We start from the raw sequence: 22180 nt of genomic DNA, 5'->3' as shown, positions 1-22180 counted from the left end.
AGCTTTTCTGAACTAGTTCAAGTTCAGTTCATACATGCTCAAAGTGAACAGTTCACGTTCAAAGTTCACAATTTTAATTCTGAACTAGTTCAAAGTTCAGTTCATTTTACTTTTTTCGTGAGATATTCAAATAAATACTTTTTTTCACACTACGAGCTAGAAATCACTATACGTTCTTTGAAGCTGCTCATTGTAGACATTTGCTCATGACACTGCAATTGTCGGTGTCCGTCTCCGTGCCATCACTTCCACTAGCCATTTTTTTTTAAATTGCAGCGCTTTCTCTCACTCTCGTCTTTGGTCTGTCTCTCTCTCTCTCTCTCGCTCCTCTAGCCCTCCGCGCTCTCGTCGTTGCCTGCTACGCGGCGTTGCTATGCCTACCCCGCTCTGCTGCAATTCATCACGGGTAACGTTGTGCGGAAGCCAGTATGCTATTCAATTCTCAGCCGGACACTACGTTGCCCGCAATGCATTGCGCACACAATGTCAAAACCATTTCTGTCTGGTGATACATGATTTAAGCGGCACCAGCGAGAATACAGGAGGGAGGAACTTTCTCTCGTTGCGTTTCAAAAGAGAAAACAGATGTCACTCAGTTTTCAATGGAAAACAAATTCCAACGTTCATTTACAGTGATGTCTGCCGTTCATGACACATAATGTGAACTAATTCACGTTCAAGTTCTTTATTAAAAAATGTGTTGCGTTCAGTTCAACGTTCACGAAAAAATGAGCGTGTTCAATGAACGCGTTCTTTTGAACTCGTTCACGCACAACACTGGGTATAATAAGCTATACATGAAATAAAGCAAACAATTCAGTCAAACATTCAGTCAGTGCTAGTCGGCTACAACGGTAACGTAAAGTTAAATAGCCTAAAAATAAAAAAGTAATGAAACTTCACTTTGCCCTCAGCCTAAACGATTTGCCAGGGAACAAATTATAGATCCATGAGACCAAAGATCGGCCGTTAGATCTACACAAGACGAATTATAGCTCGAGACACCACAGAGACATCAGAGCCAGCGGCAGACGGCAGAAGGACTGGCCGAGGAAAGGCTGCTCTCGCTGGGGTTAATGAGCGCTGAGCGCCGCTGATCCACTGGAGCTCACAACTCCGAAAACGCCAGATCACATGTTCAAATAGGCGCTCTCTTTATAAACAAACCACAGATTTGAGCTTTAAACAACTACATAATCGCCTGAAAAAGTCTTAAAACTACGTTTTGTGCATTTTACGTTTTTAGTATTTTTATAAAAAAGACGTGTAAACACAGCCCATGTCAGCCATTTCTCAACGAGACGAGCCGGCTGGCACAAGCCCCTCCCATGACGTGAATTTGCGTCTGTTGTGAAGTGAATGTCACGCGCGAATGAAACGAGTAAACTCAAAATGTTCAAACGTCCAACTACACGCGAATAGCGCGCTTTATTCGCGTCCGGTGTGAATGCCACATTAGTCAGGCTGCTCAAACAATTGCCTTGACTATACAATTTATATATATTCAATTATAATTCAGGGCTGTTGAATGCTTAAATCTGATTGGTTGACGAACATTCAAAAAGTAAATGGAAATGCAAAAAGTAGTTCCAGCAAGTTGACCACAATACAGATCCATAACACAAATTATTTCAGTTATTTCAAAGGTCTTTACAGCCGACAACAGCAAAAGAACCAAAGCCCATTTTTAACGTGTTGCTAACATTTTTTTAACATGTTGCTAGCATGTTTTAACATCTTGTTAGCATTATTTCATATTAATTAACACATGATTTAGCGTTGTTTTAACATGCTGCTAGCATGTTTTAGCATTTTGCTAACATTTTTTAACATGTTGCTAGCATGTTTTAACATCGTTAGCATTATTTAATATTAATTAACATGATTTAGCATTTTTAACATGTAGCTAGCATTTTTTAACATGTTGCTAACACTTTTTAACATGTTGCTAGCACGTTTTAACATCTTAACATTTCTTTTTTGGGGGGGGGGTTGTGTTGGCAAAGTAAAAAAATATTTATATATATCGAAAAACCGCGTTCGTTATTTTAATTTAGCCTATACTTTAAACAAATATGTATAAATAGACTTATTTTCACTCAATAATAATATAACGCATGGTAATTAAACTTGAATATTTATTTCATAACATTTTTAAAACCAGAAATACATGCATTAGAATGACAAAGCATAAACAGCGGACCTGTTTTAATGGAGCGTTAGACAATCTAAAGTGGCCCTCTTATGCCGAATTATTTTCAGAAGAGTGATAACATTCTTTGTACATAACTTTTTTCAACACGACTTGTTTTAAAAATTGCATGAATAAAGAATAAATAAACTGGATAACCATTGCTCTTTTAATGCACCGTCAACTGGTAATTTCAAAGCAAACACTGCGCAACACGTTCTTGCATCACATAATCAAATTCAGTCAGCTAATAAAGCTTGATCATTTATTGCAATATAACATTTAATACGAAGCATCAACCGTCTATATAGAAAACATTGACCTGTCCTGTATTGGCAATCTGAAAGACTTTAGGAAAAATGTTTGATAGATGCTAGTAGCCTACTTGGACGGACAGGCTTAAACAAAATCCATAAACTAGCCTAAATCAGTCTGTTTGAGCTTAAAGTCTGTACTGCTTATTTAAACGTTCGAAAAGAATGTCCTCCAATACCTGCATATTCATAGTAGACCTCAGCGGGGAAAGAAATGTACTTGAGGCATGAAAATGCGCGCTCATACTGACAGTAGATTCATAGATGATGGTGCATTTCACTCACGCTTGATCCGTCAACATCACATGCTGGACTACTCTATTCATGATTGGTCACTGCCAAATTAAAATATTAAAGAGAACGATAAAATAACGTTATTAACCGGTTAATGATCATTTCAAATTAACGTTTCTGTTCAGAATGATTCAAATTGATTTTGATTTCGTTTTCGTTTTTGTTCCTCTTAAAATTTCGTTCGTTTCCGGTTTTCGTTTTCGTTCCTCGGCTTCGGCCAAGAATTTTCATATTGGTGCATCCCTAATTTTTGCAGAAATGTAATACATTTTTTTCAGGATTCTTTGATGAATAGAAAGTTCAAATGAACAGCATTATTTTGAAATGTGTATTCTAAATGTCTTTGCAGCCCCTTTTGATCAGTTTAATGCATCCTTGCTGAATAAAAGTATTAATTTCTTTTTTTTTTTAAACAACTTACTGACTTACTGACTTTTGAACAGTAGTATATGCAATTCTATTTGGATGGATTATGATTCTACATGGAACATATACGATTTTATGCCATCTTGTAATTCTGATAAAATTCTAATAAAAATCAAATCAATCAACTGCAAGAAGGTAAATAAATGTATCAACAAATGAAATGCAGGAATGCTCATGCAGTCAAAACAACAAACAACATTTATCAGCACAGAAAAACTGCACAAGATAAATAAAGTTATTGAAAAACTCCACGAGTTGTCAAACGAGCCTTTACTTACCTTTTCGATAACGTGTCATATTCTTGCAGTACAACTAGAATACGCTCCACAACAGACAGCTCTCCGATCTTCTCTTTGCATTCTTGACTAAATGAGAAGTGGGATTATTGATTAAACTCATCGTGCTAATGTAATTGTCACAATTCACAATTCATTACCCATAATCCTTTGCCTGGACTCATTAGCACTCACTGTTTACACCTGTGTCTCATTACCTCAGCCTATATATTCACAGTGGATGACAGAGTGAACATGGTATATATATTTTCATTTACGTTTGGGTTCCTTTAAAGTTGTTTTTCCTTTGACACATCCAACACTAGCAACAGCACATTACTTTTCCATGCATTCATTACATTACACCACTAATTCCTGACTGTTACATTTATATACTGTTTTCTTTCTGTATAGGTCTATTTTTGTTAATAAATTTGGGTATTTTTTCGGCTTTCTTGTGTCCCTCTTTTTGTTGCGTCCCTTTTTGAGCTACGGGACGTAACAATATATATATATATATAGGCTGAGGTAATGAGGTAATGAGACACAGGTGTAAACAGTGAGTGCTAATGAGTCACAGGTGTAAACAGTGAGTGCTAATGAGTCCAGGCAAAGGATTATGGGTAATGTAGTCTATGATAGAATGACAGTCCGGGTTGGAGTGCCCTCTGGTGGTGATCACGGGCACCCACACTGGTGAATTGTGGCAGTAATTAGGAACATTTCTACTCCTGATATACAAGTACATTTACATTTATGCATTTGGCAGACGCTTTTATCCAAAGCGACTTAAATTGCATTCAAGGTACACATTTTACATTTTGTCAGTTCTTGCTTTCCCTGGGAATCGAACCCATGACCTTGGCGTTGCTAGCGCCACGCTCTACTGTTTGAGCTATAGGAAAGCCTTTCAGCAAGTACCTTTCAGCGAGTGAGGTGAGAGCCAGGAGAGCTCCTAATACTACACTACTGTCCCGCGTAGAGAGCAGCTTCACCAGGGTCTGAAAGAAAAGTTTATCATTATTACATTTCAGAAAGTTCTTATGTAAACATGATTTTGATGGCAGCAATACAGTCAAGGGGAAGCGCGGAAGCGAAGGGAGCAGGTCATCAGCATAACAATTGTAGACTAGATAGTAAAGTTGGCTTGAAAAAGCCTAGCCAGAAAGTTTGAAAAAGTTTTAAATGTTTGAAGTTTGAAGGTTTTCAGTTTTGAAGTAGTTTGAAATTTAAAATAGATTTAAATCTGTTTTAGATTTTCAGTCTATCAGAAAAAAACATGTTGCTAGCATGATTTAACGTGTTGCTAGCATTTTTTAGCATGAATTAACATTTTGCTAACATTATTTAACGTGTTGCTAGCATGTTTTAGCATTAATTAAAATTTTGTTAACATGATTTAACATATTGCTAACCTTTTTAGCATTTTGCTTGCACAAATTACCATGGTGTTAGCATTTCTTACATAAATTAGCCTATTGCTAGCACAATTTAAAAAAAAATGTTTTTCTAGTGTTTTAACATGTTGCTAGCATGTTTAGCACGTATTAGTATGTTGGTAGCATGATTACCGTGCTTGTTAGCATGTTTTACCATAAAATTACATGTTTTTCTAACATGATTTAACATGTTTCTAGCAGGTTTCAGCCTGTGGAAGATTTTACATGTTGCTAGCTTGTTTTAACATGAATTATCACGTTGATAACATGATTAGGCATTTTTATCGCGTGTTGCTAGCATTTTTTAACATGTTCTAGCATGTTTTAACATCTTGTTAGCATTATTTAATATTAATTTGCATTTTGCTCGCATTTTTACCACTTTGCTAGCATTTCCTAAGGTATCTGCTAGGCTTTGCTAGTGATAGATATACATAGTGGATGAAGCTTTAATACTCTATTACTGTGCGTTCACACCAGACGCGACTTGCGCGAATAAATTGCGCTAGTCGCGCGTATTTGGACGCTTGAACATTTTGAGTTTACTCGCTTCATTCACGGCAAGCGTGAAATTCACTTCACAACAGATGCGAATTCGCGTCATGAAGGGGTTTCTGCCAGGCGGCTCATCTCGTTGTGAAATGGCTGACATGGATTGTTTTAAAATACGGCGAGTAAGCTCAACTTGCCAGCTTTAGCTTCCTTGTAGTCTCAATATGTGTGTGTGTATATATATATATATAGCTCAAATTGAGTAAAGAGCGCTTTTTACAACTTTACAACAGATTGTCCGACCTCCTGCCTCACTTTCTTCCAAGCAAGATCCTTTTTATTCCTATTTCTATTAAGTATGAATATGTACAGCTCCGGGTATCCACATATGATTTTGTCCTCATTGTTGTCACTACTAGAGCAAGCTCCTGATTCGTTAACGCAGCGCGAATATGTGACAAAGTTCAGATTTGTCAACTCGCGCGATTTGCGTCAAACGCTCAATTCGCGTCTGGTGTGAATGTACAGTGTATTAACGTTTTGACCCCCTCAATGAAACTGTATGGGATTTTTATGATTTTTAATCTTAATTTTTAGGTAATCGGATAATTCGGATCAGTTTGAAAAGACATAGCAACTCAAGTCAGAACAGTATGAAGGTCTGAGCCGACTTTCAAGCCAAGTTAAGGAGACCATGACTACAGTAATATGACATAGATATGGAAAAGAAGAGGTCCTAGAACAGAGCCTTGAGGGACACCTTGAAGTGGAAGATTTGACATAAGGAAAGTCTATCAGTGAGATAAGTTGTAAACCAAGAATATCTATATCTGAGAGACACACACCTTATGTGCTCCACAGTGAATAATCCACTGTCTTTGCTCCTCAACAGAAGACAACTTCTGAAGCATATCTGCAGGGCAAATGATGGGGGAAACAAGCTTAGCAAACACATAATTCTCCCACTGTATAACATACTGCAGCATGTCTGGCTCACATGTCATTGCAACCAGCTGCTCAATTTCCAACGTCTGTTCTCTGCATTCTAGATACACAGTGGCAACCGACTCCATGTGCTGAAAAACATCCAATGAGACGCAATGAATTTCCACATGCTGTTGTGCACTTTCAGCATTTGAGCATTGCTCATTTCTTTACCTTAGCGAGCTGCCCAGCACCTTGCAGTTCAAAGAAGACTTTCTATAAGAGGAAACAGAAACATGCATACAGCAAATGAAAGTCTATATGATATACGGTAATATAAATATGTAAAATAAAATAATAATAGGGTCATTCCATGTCAAAACAACCAGATTTCAGAAACTTCCCCGGCTCAGAATTTTGATTTTCTTCATATTTTTTTCTGAAGAAAAAGTGCCAAAAATATTGTTTTTTCCAATGTTTACATATCTGTAACTCAAAACATATTAAAGATATCTCAATATGATTTTAGATTCTGGTTATTGGCAAACTTTCCTTATATGTTCAATGGTTCAATCCCATAGATATGGGGATCTCAATGCGGGTCCATTTTGAAATTGTTGAATTTTATTGTGTTGGTTCCCTTTTTGCTGCCAAAACAGCCCTGACCCATCGAGGTATGGACCCCTGAAGGTGTTCTGTGGTATCTGGCACCAAGATGTTAGCAGCAGATCCTTTAAGTCCTGTAAGTTGCGAGGTGGGATCGGACTTGTTTGTTCAGCACATCCCACAGATGCTCGATTTGATTGAGATCTGGGGAATTTGGAGGCCAAGTCAACACCTCAAACTCGTTGTTGTGCTCCTCAAACCATTCCTGAGGCATTTGTGCTTTGTGGCGGCGCATTATCTGCTGAAAGAGCCACAGCCACCAAGGAATACCGTTTCCATGAAAGGCTGTACATGGTCTCAACAATGCTTAGATAGGTGGGACGTGTCAAAGGAACATCCACATGGATGGAGGACCCAAGGTTTCCCAGCAGAACATTGCCCAAAGCATCACTGCCTCCACCGCCACGCCTTCTTCCCATAGTGCACTTGGTGCCATGTGTTCCCCAGGTAAGCCACGCACACACACCGGCCATTCACGTGATGTAGAAGAACACGTGATCATCAGACCAGGCCACCTTCTTCCATTGCTCCGTGGTCCAGTTCTGATGCTCATGTGCCAATTTTTCCTGCTTCTAACACATCAACTTTGAGGACAAAATGTTCACTTGCTGCCTAATATATCCCACCCACTAACAGGCGATGAAGAGATAATCAGTGTTATTCACTTCACCTGTCATGTTATGCCTGATTGGGGTATAATGTTGAAACTATATATATATATCTGTTTTTCCCACTATAAAAATAATTGCATAGAAAACATTTTAGCCGGGGACATCTGGTTGAGTTGACACCGAATGACCCTAATACATTTTTATATTAAACAGAGATTTTAGATCTCACCTGGTGTAGAGGATCCCTGATCAACAATCTCAAGCAGTTCAGAACTCTTAAAACATTGTCTGAGGAGGACTTTTCCAGCCAGTGGCTGAAAACAAATAAGACTAGTCTATAGTTGTCCATAAGCACACTAGCTGGTATACATTATACACACTACACAGCATCATACTCATGAATACAGACCTACAACCAAGTCTGTTATTGACCAAGGCAGTGAAGATGTCCAGGAACAGTGTGTGATGTGGATGGTCACTAAAACATCTCTGGTTTCTGTATGTCACACTGTTAACGACATGAAAGCTGGTTACAAAATGCGACAGAATAAGAGCAAAATTACCAAATAACATGGGAAACCTGAAGTTATCCAGCTCAGATGCTTCATTGTTTGTGCTGTTTTTCCGGTGGTCGGGAACATTTGAGGAGTTCTGAGACTTCCGTCCCTTGGATTGACTCAAAGATGAAACCTGAGATGGGAAGCAGAGATGATACTGTGAAACTAAACTCACATCAATTCAGAATTTAACTGAGAATAGGGCTGGGCGATAAAATGATAACCAGTGTTGGGGGTAACGCATTACAAGTAACTTGAGTTCCGTAATAATATTACTTTTTCCAAATAACTAGTAAAGTAACGCATTACTTTTCAAATTTACAACAAAATATTAGTGCTGTCAGTTAAACGCGTTATTAACGACGTTAACGCAAACCTATTTTAACGGCGTCAATTTTTTTATCGCGAGATTAACGTTCTTTTTGGTCTAACAAACTTTGTAGTTTTTTCACATGCTGTTGCAACAACTAGTAACGTTAGAAAAACTACAACACCACTCCGGATGTAGCTAGACCGGAAACAAAACAGGCACGCTGCGGCTGCCCGCACTCGTTTGGGCCATTAAAAGATTAGACGTGGATGGCAAGCGTGAGACGCCGAAATGAGAAACGTATTAAGCCATGGTTTAACTCAGGGGTCTTCAACTAAAAGTGCTTGTCTTGAGCGCTGCTTTCTGCTCTGACACCAGACGCGAATGAAGCGTTTTGCGCGAGTGATTTAAGTCAATGCAAAGACGCAAATAGACATTCTGCGGCGCGGATTAAGCGGCGTGCATGTCGCGTCATTCGCGTCCGGTGTGAACGCACCATCAGTCTCTTCTTCACTGCATGCTTGACCGCGCGTCTGGGTCTGAACGTAGTAACTGAGCATTGCAACGTTAACTGTTTCATTACGTCAAAAGGCTTCGCGGTCCGGATTCGGACCGGAGTCCACTAGTTGGCGACCCCTGGTTTAACTGCACTATAGGCGAGTCCTAGTTTACCTTGCATGTGCACTTTGTAATTTTATTTTGTATCACCCTGTTTTGATCCCTTAGAAAGGGCTGTTGAAGGGGCTGTTTGTGCAACAAAGTATTTGTTTCACCCTTTTATTGATGGGCAGTGTTACATTGTGTGAGATTATTTGCTCCAAGTGAGAATGTTGGTGTGAAATCGAACACTAAAGTATGCCAATGTTGTTTTCAATAAAACAAACATTTGAACAAAGCAAGCCGATCCACTTTTCAATGTTGATAAGAGCATTAAAATAAGAAAAAAATAATGGGACAAAAAGAAATCAAGGGACATTTAGAATAAATAAAAATGTGCGATTAATTGTGATTAATTGTGAGTTAACTATGACATTAATGCGATTAATCGCGATTAAATATTTTAATCGTTTGACAGCACTACAAAATATCTGAGTTACTTTTTCACATTAATTTGACTGACAGCTCTGCTGCCCCCATGTTGAGAGTAAGTGCAGAGGCGTTGTGTATAAACATGAGGGTTATTGTAGTTCTAGACTAAATGTGAGCATTTATTTCTCTCACTTGCACAAAAAAGAGTCAGTACTCCTCAAAATGAATAAAATCAGTCAAATGCAAAAATCAGAGTACTATGCAAACCTCCAATAATTAAATGTTAAATAAAACAACTATTTTTATGCATAATCTACCTTTATATTTAATGTACCAATGTCTTGCTGCTGACCTTTGATGATTAAAATTACTAGATATTTAGTTTTTATTGGTAAAACTTTTTTCTCCTGCGTCCTATTCTACATTATCCAGAGCTGCGCCCTCTACTGTTCATGCGTGAATTTGCATTTTTACCTCAGTCTGAGGCTTATAATTTCAATTTTGGTATGAAGAGGTCTTTACCGTTGCACAAAAATATAACTTTTTTGTTATAAAAAAAAAAAAGCCCAGCCCAGGTGAGAAAAAGTAACGCAAAAGTAACGGAATGCATTACTTTTCTTAAAAAGTAACTAAGTAACTCAATTAGTTACTTTTTAAGGGAGTAACGCAATATTGTAATGCATTAATTTTCAAAGTAACTTTCACCAACAATGACGACAACAATATGTATCGCGATAGACATTTAATCGATATCAATAAAAAATGCTTTCGATAAAACATTCGATAATTTTTTCCTTCGTCGGAAGAAACTAGAATTTGCGAAGCAAGTTTGGTTGCATGAACAAGGCACTCACTCTCTGGTAACCTAGCAACGTAGGGAGTGACAGGCCATATTGTTGTCTCGTGTTGGATTAATTCTTCAGTAACAGAACCGGCGGGGAGTGATAAGTGGAAAATGAGTGCTGCGGCGAGCGAGGACATTTTTGATAAATCAGGAAAACGAGTCAGATTGCCAGTATGGCAGTTTTTTGGATTTCATAAGTCTGACTGTAGTCAGACCAATGTCGTCTGCAAATTATGCAAGAACGTCGTCCCTACCAAGACTGGTAATGCCACAAACTTGTTTTAAGCCTTGTTTATATTTTCGTCTGGCTCCGCAGTGCGCGCCTCGTCCGTTTGGGAAGGTGTTTATACTCGATGCGCTCGCCATTGTAATGCACTCTCAGAAAAAAAGGTGCTCCTTGGGGAACAAAACGTATAACTGTACCTTTAAAGGTACACAATTGGTCCTTAGGGTACAATTTCCCCTACAATTAACCATTAGCAGGCAAATTCGGTCCTAGTGAGTCGATGTCCTGCAGAGTTTGGCTCCAACCCTGAAAAACATCTATAGAAGCTCTTATTGAGAATTAACAGAGGTTTAGATGTTGGTTTTATTGAAAATGTTTGGTCGCCATTATGGTGATCAATGTTCCCTTTAGTTGAGCAGTTTAACTCTTGGCTTTTTTTATGTGAGTTTGTGGTTTTTGTTACAGTGTTAACAAAACACATAATCTGTTCAAATCAAAAGAAGCCATAAACAAAAATTGTCATGAAGAAAAATGTTTGACTGAACTCATCACGGACTAAAACTATTACTAAATAATATTCACCAACAATACTTTCTTGCCACAGATCAGACATTCTGAATTTTGATTTTTAAATACATTCTAGGGGGGAAAAAGTTTAGACGCACACAGATTTCAAGAATCAGCATATGAATTTCAACAATGGAGACTTTGTTATACTTAATGCTGCAATGCATGCTGGGAACCATGCGTTTTATACTGTGGTGGCTTAGTAGCGTTGGAGCTAAACTCTGCAGGACATCAGCTCTCTAGGACCCGAACTTGCCTACCCCCGACTTAGAGGTACAAAAATGTTCCCCGTAAGGGTCCCACCCCAGTGACGGCCATTTGTACCTTAAAAGGTACAATTTTGTACTCTTTTTTTTGAGAGTGTGTTCTTTGAAACGACAGAGGAGTAATTGTTCTATAAACCATCAGGAAATAGCGGCGAGAAGTACACACATGACCAGTGTTGGGGGTAACTCATTACAAGTAACTTGAGTTACGTAATAATATTACTTTTTCCAAGTAACTAGTAAAGTAACGCATTACTTTTCAAATTTACAACAAAATATCTGAGTTACTTTTTTAAAAAAGTAATGCAAGTTCCTTTTTCACATTAATTTGACTGACAGCTCTGCTGCCCCCATGTTGAGAGTTAGTGCAGAGGTGTGTGTGGGAACATGATGGTTATTGTAGGTCTAGACTAAATGTGAGCATTTATTCATCTCACTTGCACAATAAAGATTCTGTACTCCTCAAAATGAATACAATCAGTCAAATGTAAAATCAGAGTACTATGCAAACCTCCAATAATTAAATGTTAAATAAAACAGCTATTTTTATGCATAATCTACCTTTATATTTAATTAAATGTCTTGCTGCTGACCTTTGATGATGAAAATTACTAGATTTTGTTTTTATTGGTAAAACTTTTTTCTCCTGCATCCTATTCTACCATTATCCAGAGCTGCGCCCTCTACTGTTCACGCGGGAATTTGCATTTTTACTTATCATTTCAATTTTGGTGTGAAGAGGTCTTTACCGTTGCACAAAAATATAACTTTTTATATTATAAAAAAAACACAAAAAAAACAAGCCCAGCCCAGGTGAGAAAAAGTAACGCAAAAGTAACGTAACGCATTACTTTTCTTAAAAAGTAACTAAGTAACTCAATTAGTTATTTTTTAAGGGAGTAACGCAATATTGTAATGCATTACTTTTCAAAGTAACTTTCCCCAACACTGCACATGACAATGTTTACTTTAGTAAACTTGACCAAAACCACACTACGAAAGAATCGTGTAAAACCCAGTAAACCCAGTATTACTTGTGACATTAGAACAGAATATACACTCTAAAAAATGCTGGGTTAAAAATAACCCAAGTTGGGTTGAAAATGGATAAACCCAGCGGTTGGGTTAAATGTTTGCTTAAAACAACCCAATTGCCGGGTTAAAACAACCCAATTGCTGGGTTAAAACAACCCAATTGCTGGGTTAGTCCATTTTCAACCCAACTTAAGTTATTTTAAACCCAGCATTTTTTAGAGTGTATGGATGGGAGAACAACTAAATTAACGATCTCTTAAACATTTTCTAATTTCTCAAAAAAAAAATTATTAAACATGGATCTTTTTTCATCAAAATGGCTTATTTCTGACATTGTTGGCTCATTTTGTAAATATAAGCAACTGATTTAGACGCGCAAACTGGGTGCCAGTGTGATGATGTGCATGCTCGGCCAGATTCGCCTCGAACTCGTGCATCTTCACCGCCAAGCGAAATTTGGGGCAGAATCCGAAATCGCCCCCTATACCCTACATAGGGCATTATTTGAGGGAACAGCCATTTGTAGTGGTGTCCGAAACGATAGTGGATGTTATTGAGTGCACTCATTCAATCCCACATTGCACCGCAATAATGAGTGTACAGATGATGGCTGTCTGAATTCACTCACTTGTTTTCATTCACTCCTTCAAGTGAACTGTATTAGTGAACTAAAGTAGGTAATAGTGATTGAGGGTTAAGGGGGCGATTTCGAATTCTCGCACTCTCAACACATGCAGACGCGTCAAGTATAAAAAATGTTATATTTTATTTATTTAAGTGTTTTCCATGGTTGTGTTGACATTTCTGCCTTTATAACTGAGGGGGTTATAATCAGAGGAAGGTTAAGTTTAAAATAAAAATGTTTAAATGTAATATATTTTTCTCCTGGTCCTTATTTTAATAGGTCATAAAAAATATCAATAATTATCGATATCGACCGATATGAAACACTTTTCTTGATACAGTTTTCAGCCATATAAATTCTGAAGACATTTTGTGATTCTTTATGTAAAAATTCAAATGTTACCTGTTTGGATGTTGGAGCTGGGATCAGTGATAAAAGTCTCTTGAGATCAAGAAGCTCCCTAAAAAAAAAATTACATTTATAAAATATCAGCAGAAAAATGAAATTCACATCAGTGAAAGTTTCAGTGATTGGCTTACTTGTCTTTAGGTTTTGGATGTGATCTGTTTGGTCCTCTAGACTTTCTGTCTTGGAGAGGCATGTTGGCACAATCTTGATAACGCTCATGTCTGCAGCTCAGTCAGATGAGAAAATATTTTTAAAAAGCAATTTTCTTGCAAACCTCAAATTAATTTACAACAATAATAATAATACAGCATTCAAGTTTGGAATGACATGAGGGTACATTTCAGCGCATGCGCTTTTCACAAACCCCCTAATAGCGGACTTCCTGTTGGGCGGAGCAAAATAAGATCTATATGTGTACCAACTTTCGTAAATACACCAATCAGCCATAACATTATCACCACCTTCCTAATATTGTGTTAGTCCCGCTCTTGCTGCCAAAACAGCCCTGACCCGTCGTGGCATGGACTCCACTAGACCCCTGAAGGTGTGCTGTGGTATCTGGCACCAAGATGTTAGCAGCAGATCCTTTAAGTCCTGTAAGTTGCGAGGTGGAGCCTCCATGGATCGGATTTGTTTGTCCAGCACATCCCATGCGATGAAGAGATAATCAGTGTTATTCACTTCACCTGTCAGTGGTCAAAATGTTATGCCTGATTGGTGTATACACTGTGTGCAGAATTATTAGGCATGTTGATTTTCAGATCATATTTTTTTTCCAGGCACATTTGACCAATTCCAAACCACAGTAATATTAATAACTACTATCAATTTAGTATAGTTCATTTTGAAGCTTCGAAGCGTTATGAATCAGCGAGTCGATTCAGCAGTTTGGATCGCCAAATTTCAGCAGTTTGGCGGTTTGACACGCGATCCGAATCATGATTCGGCTCACTGATTCATAACGCTTCGAAGCTTCATGATGCCGTGTTATATCGTCATCACTATATAAGTCGTTATTTAGGGGTTTTTTTGCGCACAAAAAATATTCTCGCCGATTTATAAAGTTATTTTAGAACCACTGTAGTGAGATGGACTTTGTAACGACGTCTTTAGTACCTTTTAAGGGTCTTGAGAGTGAACCGTGCCATTGTGCCAATGGAGGCCTTTCAGAGCCATCAGATTTACACTAAAATATCTTCATTTGTGTTCTGAAGAGGAACGGAGGTCTGACGGGTGTCGAACGACATGAGGGTAAGTAATTAATGACAGAATTTTCATTTTTGGGTGAACTAACCCTTTAATTCTTTTGCAGTTAACATGTGTCTTTTCTTCACCACATGTTTTTGTCTGACCCTGCTGACCCAATGAGCATTTCACTGTCCAGTGGTCATGCCTTAACTGCAATGTCTAGTATTGCATTAGTATTGCATCCTTCTCATGGGCATTTAATAATTTTTGACTTTTCAGTCTGAGTTAAATCTCTTTTTAGGCTCAATTTATCTGTAAAAGAAAACATGCCTAATAATTGAAAAGGTGTTTTTCATTTCCAGCCCTCATGAACAATTATATATTACTTATACATTATTAAATACTAAATTAATAGTAGTTATTATGACTACTGTGGTTTGGAATTGGTAAAATGTGCCTGGAAAAAAAAATATGACCAGAAAATCGACGTGCCAAATAATTCTGCACACAGTGAACATGCAAGTGTGTATATATGGACCAGGTTTTCAAACTGCATTCAATGGGGCACCGCAGAGCCCCCTGGCATTAAATCTTTTCAGAACATAAAACTTTCCATGAACAATGAATAGGCTAACGTTTTGAGAACATGAATAAACACCGGATAAGTCACTGGAAGGCATTTGTTCGTAACTTTGAGAGAACCTTGACAAAGTTTTGAGAACATTTCCCTATTGGTGCAACTTTCGTCGGAGCAAGTGTACCTTCTCTAAAATTAACTATACAAAAAATAAAAATATATATTTAATATATAAGGTATATTTATATATATTTGTTGTGTTGTCAGTTACTCAAACAGCAAAAGAAAAACTCCACAATAATGTTTACAACTTTCAAAAAGAGGGGGGAAAATAGAGAGATTGATAATGGCAGTCAGAAGAAATATGTCAATTTTACCGTCACTCCCAAAGCCTATATTAGAAAACCCCCCACAGCAAATGTAATATAATATAATACTAAGTACAGTGTTATAAATGTACATAATAATAATAATAATAATAATAATAATAATAATAATAATAATAATAATAATAATAAATGAACATATAAAAAAACGTTGCAGGATTTACGTTGCTGATCGACCGTTAAAACGCGTCATCGCAGATTGTGAAAAAAAAAAAAAATCCAATCAACGGTTCAGTTCACACAAGTGTCAACAGCTGAACCATCGACGTTTTTAAAACATTTCTGTCACTTTCGTCATTTTAAAGTACAACTTCCAAAGTAAACTTTAAAAATAACTCTTTATTTAAAATAAATAACAGTTGTGCTTATATTTTATCAAACACATTAACATTCAGACATTTAAAGTGTGACTGAGGTGTCCAAATACTCTGTGAGGCCACTGACTGTATGAATGAAATTATTTAACGGCTTTATTATCTTGCTGTATGTATTTTCTCACCTGTGTGGATCAGGAATATTAAGGGTTTAATCGCATGGCTGAAGGTCGTCATATATTTCTCTGTATGTATTTCGAGAAGACCACACACACACAGAAGCTCGAATCAGGAATGTGAAGACACACCGCAGCAACCAATGAGACGACGCGATGTTGAGGCGTCTGCGGTTACCATGGCTGATACTCAAACCAAACACACGCCGAGGAGCTCGAGTTTCGCTTTTTCCACTGATCTTTCTTGGGGCATCATCACAAATAAAAGTCACAATAAAATTGCATTATTGTTTACATACAAAATCAATGTAAAAAAGAGTAAGAAAAACGAGAATATATGTAAAATAAGTATGTAAAAATTGATTGAAAAAAATAAAGATCTACTACCCCTTGTCAAAAAATCCTAAGGGATTCAATCTGAACAGGATACTACGGAGCCCCTAAAGGGACGTGGTGGTGGAAAAAAATTAGGATGGGAGGATATTTTTTTTCCAAATTGTTTGCGTTCCCTCGCAAAACTTTTGCGTTACCCCGAGAAACTTTGCGTTCCCTCGCAAAGATATTTGCGTTCCCTCGCAAAGATAGATGTCCCACGGGCCGTTTCAAACAGCTCAGTAGGCTACGTTAACAATATTCTATCCATTAATGGAGTGGTTAGAGTTATTTTGAACTTGGGCTTAAGTATAAATAAATACAGTTAGTGCTTCTCGGAGTTCAGTAGGCTAGTTGGCAATGTATTCACAGATTTTAACTTCCCGGATCAAGAACTCGTGAGCTAAAAACGTTGTTAAAACACAAATGACACCTCTTTAACGTAGACAACGAGCTGCAACATAATTTTCCTCAAAACGAGCCTTAATATATGAGAGACAAGTAAAAAGAGACCGTCTGCAAAGTGCAAAACCCGAAAGGCGTTACTAAAAAATTGGATAATAATAATCAATCACCTAAGTATACTAATACAGTATACAGTGTAATGCCATCAAAATAAGCAATTATCATACACAAGCTATTACGGAGCCCCTAAAGGGACGTGGTGGTGGAAAAAAATTAGGATGGGAGGATATTTTTTTTCCAAATCGTTTGCGTTCCCTCGCAAAGATATTTGCGTTCCCCCGAGAAACTTTGCGTTCCCACGCAAAAGTTTTGCGTTCCCTCGCAAAGATATTTGCGTTCCCCCGAGAAACTTTGCGTTCCCACGCAAAAGTTTTGCGTTCCCTCGCAAAGATATTTGCGTTCCCTCGCAAAAGTTTTGCGTTCCCTCGCAAAGATATTTGCGTTCCCACGCAAAACTTTGCGTTCCCTCGCAAAGATATTTGCGTTCCCTCGCAAAGATAGATGTCCCACGGGCCGTTTCAAACAGCTCAGTAGGCTACGTTTACAATATTGTATCCATTAAATGAGCGGTTAGAGTTATTTTGAACTTGGACTTAGGCTATAGCCTAGGCGAGTGCTCAATGAGTTCGGTGAGCTAAACGTTGTTAAAACACAATGTCTCTTTAACGTAGACAACAAGCTGCAACCTATTTTTCCTCAAAACGAGCCTTATAATATAAATTAATTGGGTCTATATGAGCAGGCGGCTGAGAGACAAGTTTAAGGGACTGTCTGCAAAGTGCAAAACCCGAAAAGCGTATAGCCTACTACAAGTCATAACTTCAATGTTACACACTGTGTCTCCAAATTCAGTTTACACATCAATGGCCACTTAGTTTGATAAAAACACTTAGTTTGATAAAATTTGCTTTTGCATAATTGTTAGGATTATTTTATTAGGAAAAATGTTCAGCAAACTTCACTGAAATGCACTGTACTGTAGCCTACTGTCACCAAATTCAGTTCACACATCACGCTCTCCTGCTGGTTATACAACGCTAAGTTTGGCAATAGCACATAAAAATAATAAAAGTAATAGCACATAGCCATAGGCCTATTCTTTACACAAATGATGTTGGTACCCAGCTAAAATACAGTAGTTGCAAGTTCCATAGCTTTTGTATGATAATTGCTTACTAATTTTGATGGCATTACACTGTATAGCCTACTGTTTTAGTATATTGTAGTAGGAGAGCATTGATTGTTATTGCCTATTTTTTAGTAACGCCTTTCGGGTTTTGCACTTTGCAGACGGTCCCTTTTTACTTGTCTCTCATATATTAAGGCTCGTTTTGAGGAAAATTATGTTGCAGCTCGTTGTCTACGTTAAAGGTGTCATTTGTGTTTTGAACGTTTTTAGCTCACGAGTTATTGATCCGGGAAGTTAAAATCTGTGTATACATTGCCAACTACTGAACTCCGAAGCACTGACTGTATTATTTACTTAAGCCCAAGTTCAAAATAACTCTAACCGCTCCATTAATGGATACAATATTGTTAACGTAGCCTACTGAGCTGTTTGAAACGGCCCGTGGGACATCTATCTTTGCGAGGGAACGCAAATATCTTTGCGAGGGAACGCAAAGTTTTGCGTGGGAACGCAAATATCTTTGCGAGGGAACGCAAAACTTTTGCGAGGGAACGCAAATATCTTTGCGAGGGAACGCAAAACTTTTGCGTGGGAACGCAAAGTTTCTCGGGGGAACGCAAATATCTTTGCGAGGGAACGCAAAGTTTCTCGGGGGAACGCAAAAGTTTTGCGAGGGAACGCAAACGATTTGGAAAAAAAATATCCTCCCATCCTAATTTTTTTCCACCACCATGTCCCTTTAGGGGCTCCGTAATACATGGAACTTGCAACTACTGTATTTTAGCTGGGTAGCCTACCAACATCATTTGTGTAATAGGCCTATGGCTGTGCTATTACTTTTATTATTTTTATGTGCTATTACTTGCCAAACTAAGCGTTGTAGTATAACCAGCAGGAGAGTGTGATGTGTGAACTGAATTTGGTGACAGTAGGGTACAGTGCATTTCAGTGAAGCTTGCTGAATATTTTTCATAATAAAATAATCCTAACAATTATGCAAAAGCAAATTTTATCAAACTAAGTGTTTTTATCAAACTAAGTGACCATTGATGTGTAAACTGAATTTGGAGACATAGTGTGTAACATTGAAGTTAATGACTTGTAGTAGGCTATACGCTTTTCGGGTTTTGCACTTTGCAGACAGTCCCTTCGGACTTGTCTCTCAGCCGCCTGCTCATATAGACCAAATTAATTTATATTATAAGGCTCGTTTTGAGGAAAAATAGGTTGCAGCTTGTTGTCTACGTTAAAGAGACATTGTGTTTTAACAACGTTTAGCTCACCGAACTCATTGAGCACTAGCCTAGGCTATAGCCTAAGTCCAAGTTCAAAATAACTCTAACCGCTCCATTAATGGATACAATATTGTTAACGTAGCCTACAGAGCTGTTCGAAACGGCCAGTGGGACATCTATCTTTGCGAGGGAACGCAAATATCTTTGCGAGGGAACGCAAAGTTTCTCGGGGGAACGCAAAAGTTTTGCGAGAGAACGCAAACGATTTGGAAAAAAAATATCCTCCCATCCTAATTTTTTTCCACCACCTTCAGGGGCTCCGTAGTATTCTATATTTTGGAACCGTTCCTATAGGATTCCGTTAGGAATTGTCTTAAATTATATTTATGTATTGTCCTAAGATTCTTATCTGATTCCTATAGGATTCTGTGGGAATTGTCTTATATGACAATACAATACCCAATACATAAATATCCTGTAGGATAATTTCTACAGGATTTTAATGGGATCCAATTGGATCTCTCTCTCTCTCTCACACACACACACACACACACACACACACACACACACACACACACACACACACACACACACACACACAAACACACACACACACACACACATGGAAGCTTATGTGTAGCAATTTTCAATGGAATATGCAAAATGGCGATGCATTTCAATTTACATTTTTCCATAACGTGTGCAGCATTTGGAGCAAAATGATAATTCAAATTGAATAATATAATTTACATTAGCTATTTCCTACACTAGCATTTTGCGCATACAGCCTTCTTTTTTATTATTTATTTTATTGTATTTAGGACTTGTTCAGCCAACAGAGATTTTTCCTCTCGACTGAGCACAATTAAATATGTTTGGTGAGTAGTATACATTTTTTATTTTAAGCGAAGACCTTAAACTATGATAAGGAAGCCAATATGTAATTGTCAGTTTCCATTATTCTTCGAAATTAAATTAGTTTACAGTGCAGGAAGCTTACATCCTCCTAAACGTGTTTTGGTCTGATAAGAAAAGGTCAAACAGTTTTATATATCATAATTGGTGCACCGGCTCGGTCGGCGTGACTGCTCAGATGTCAAAGATTGATGAAAATAGATAGGTGGTGTTGTTATGACACGTTTAAGACCTTTAAAAGAATAGCTTATACTGCAGATCTTCCATTATCTCATGACTGCAGAGATGAACATATTTTGATAAAAAGATGCATCACGTAATCAATTCTGATGGAAAATACACCCACTCGATCTTACAGACCAGAAGAGACACCAAAGATCTTACATTGGGAAATAATCTAACATATCAGAGCATAGAAAATATAAATGATTAAAGAAATCAATGTAAAAGAGTAATAATGTAGGCTAACATAAGGAATTTAATAATTAATGATGATTAAATGAATAAATAGCTATGACTAGAACTCGTAAAGAAGAGATTAAAGGCACAATATGTAATTTTTCGCCGCTTTTTAAATTTTTCGGTCGCTTATTCAAAACAAAGGTGTTGCTTGATGACCCCTGGATTTCGCGGAGCTTTTATTCTGCCGCAGACGAGCGCTTCCGTTTTAGGTACATCTGAGTGTGTTAAAGTGATGTTATAATGCTTCTCTGTGCGTTTGCTAGAAGCTAGGGTGGCCATTTCCATAACACCAAAAAGGAGGACACTTTTCGACATTTAGTGAGGCAAGAATAATTGCATTGACTCTGGTGTAGGCTACTCGCAACTAATGCAATTTTGTAATGCAATCTTGATACAGTGATTCTGAAATGGCCTACTCCATTCATTGCCAGATGTGCTTATGTGTACACTCTAAAAAAATGCTGGGTTAAAAACAACCCAGGGTTGAAAATGGACTAACCCAGCAATTGGGTTGTTTTAAGCAAACATTTAACCCAACCGCTGGGTTAAAACGACCCAATTGCTGGGTTAAAACAACCCATTCACTGGGTTAAAACAACCCAATTGCTGGGTTAATCAATTTTCAACCCAACTTGGATTGTTTTTAACCCAGCATTTTTTAGAGTGTAACAGAAGAGGCAACTTTTTTTTTTTAAATAAATACATTTTATTGTGATGTCTATTTCAAAAACTGACCACTGAGATGAACCTGTCTTGCAAAGTGCACAGTGCCTGAAATCATAACATTTCTGGACTTCTGGAAATAACAGAAATACATAAATAAACAAATAATGAATGCGAAAAATAAATTAATACACATTTCAGTTCTTAACAAAGAAGTTCACCATCTGCAGCAGCTCAGGCAGCTCTTTGTTAAGAACTGAAATATATATTTTTATATATTTTCGCATTCATTATTTGTTTCAGTGGCGACTGGTCAGGGCTTTGGGGCGCCGCCCCCATCAAAATTCCAGAAATATACATGCATACAAAAATGATATAAAAATGAAATTGTTTACTCATACGACGTGCCGGCTGTTAGTAAGAGCCTCAGCATTTAATAAAAACTGGCTTTGATCGGTTAACTATTTTAAATGTTCTTCAATATGTTTCATGTGGTTTCATGCGCGAGGGACGCCAGACAAATGGACGTCTATCTGAGTCTAAAAATCTACAGGCAGCATGTGACCTGAAGCTGGTCTCTAATTGGTTCTTAAAGATCCTCCTCCGGACGCAGGTTGCTGCGTCCCTGGCGAATCAGAATTGTATGCGTGTTATTTTATTCAATCTGATTGGTTCTCATCACCTGTCATTCAACTTTACGCTCTTGGCCACTAAAGCGAAAGTGCGCGGGCGACACAGTCATTCCGACGCCGCCAAAACCTTGTTATGATGATCACTTTCGTAGAGATGGCAGCAGTTA

At 37.7% G+C, this 22180-nt stretch overlaps 1 protein-coding gene across 1 annotated transcript in view; it reads right to left on the bottom strand.

The window, feature by feature from the left end:
- Window positions 1-13692, bottom strand: part of nek10 (NIMA-related kinase 10) — a gene marked incomplete at both ends in the record, with an annotated part of 43520 nt that extends 29828 nt beyond the window's left edge. Inside the window, 10 exons of the mRNA XM_079838146.1 lie at window positions 3504-3590; window positions 4422-4501; window positions 6277-6344; window positions 6429-6507; window positions 6590-6631; window positions 7862-7946; window positions 8042-8140; window positions 8213-8322; window positions 13494-13551; window positions 13631-13692. Coding sequence (XP_079694272.1) covers window positions 3504-3590; window positions 4422-4501; window positions 6277-6344; window positions 6429-6507; window positions 6590-6631; window positions 7862-7946; window positions 8042-8140; window positions 8213-8322; window positions 13494-13551; window positions 13631-13692 — 770 coding nt within the window. The remainder of the gene's footprint in view (window positions 1-3503; window positions 3591-4421; window positions 4502-6276; window positions 6345-6428; window positions 6508-6589; window positions 6632-7861; window positions 7947-8041; window positions 8141-8212; window positions 8323-13493; window positions 13552-13630) is intronic.
- Window positions 13693-22180: the final 8488 nt, after the last annotated feature.

This window comes from Gobio gobio, assembly GCF_949357685.1.
Source record: "Gobio gobio genome assembly, chromosome: 15".
NCBI classification, from domain to species: domain Eukaryota; kingdom Metazoa; phylum Chordata; class Actinopteri; order Cypriniformes; family Gobionidae; genus Gobio; species Gobio gobio.
This window is presented reverse-complemented; position numbering and strand designations above follow the sequence as displayed.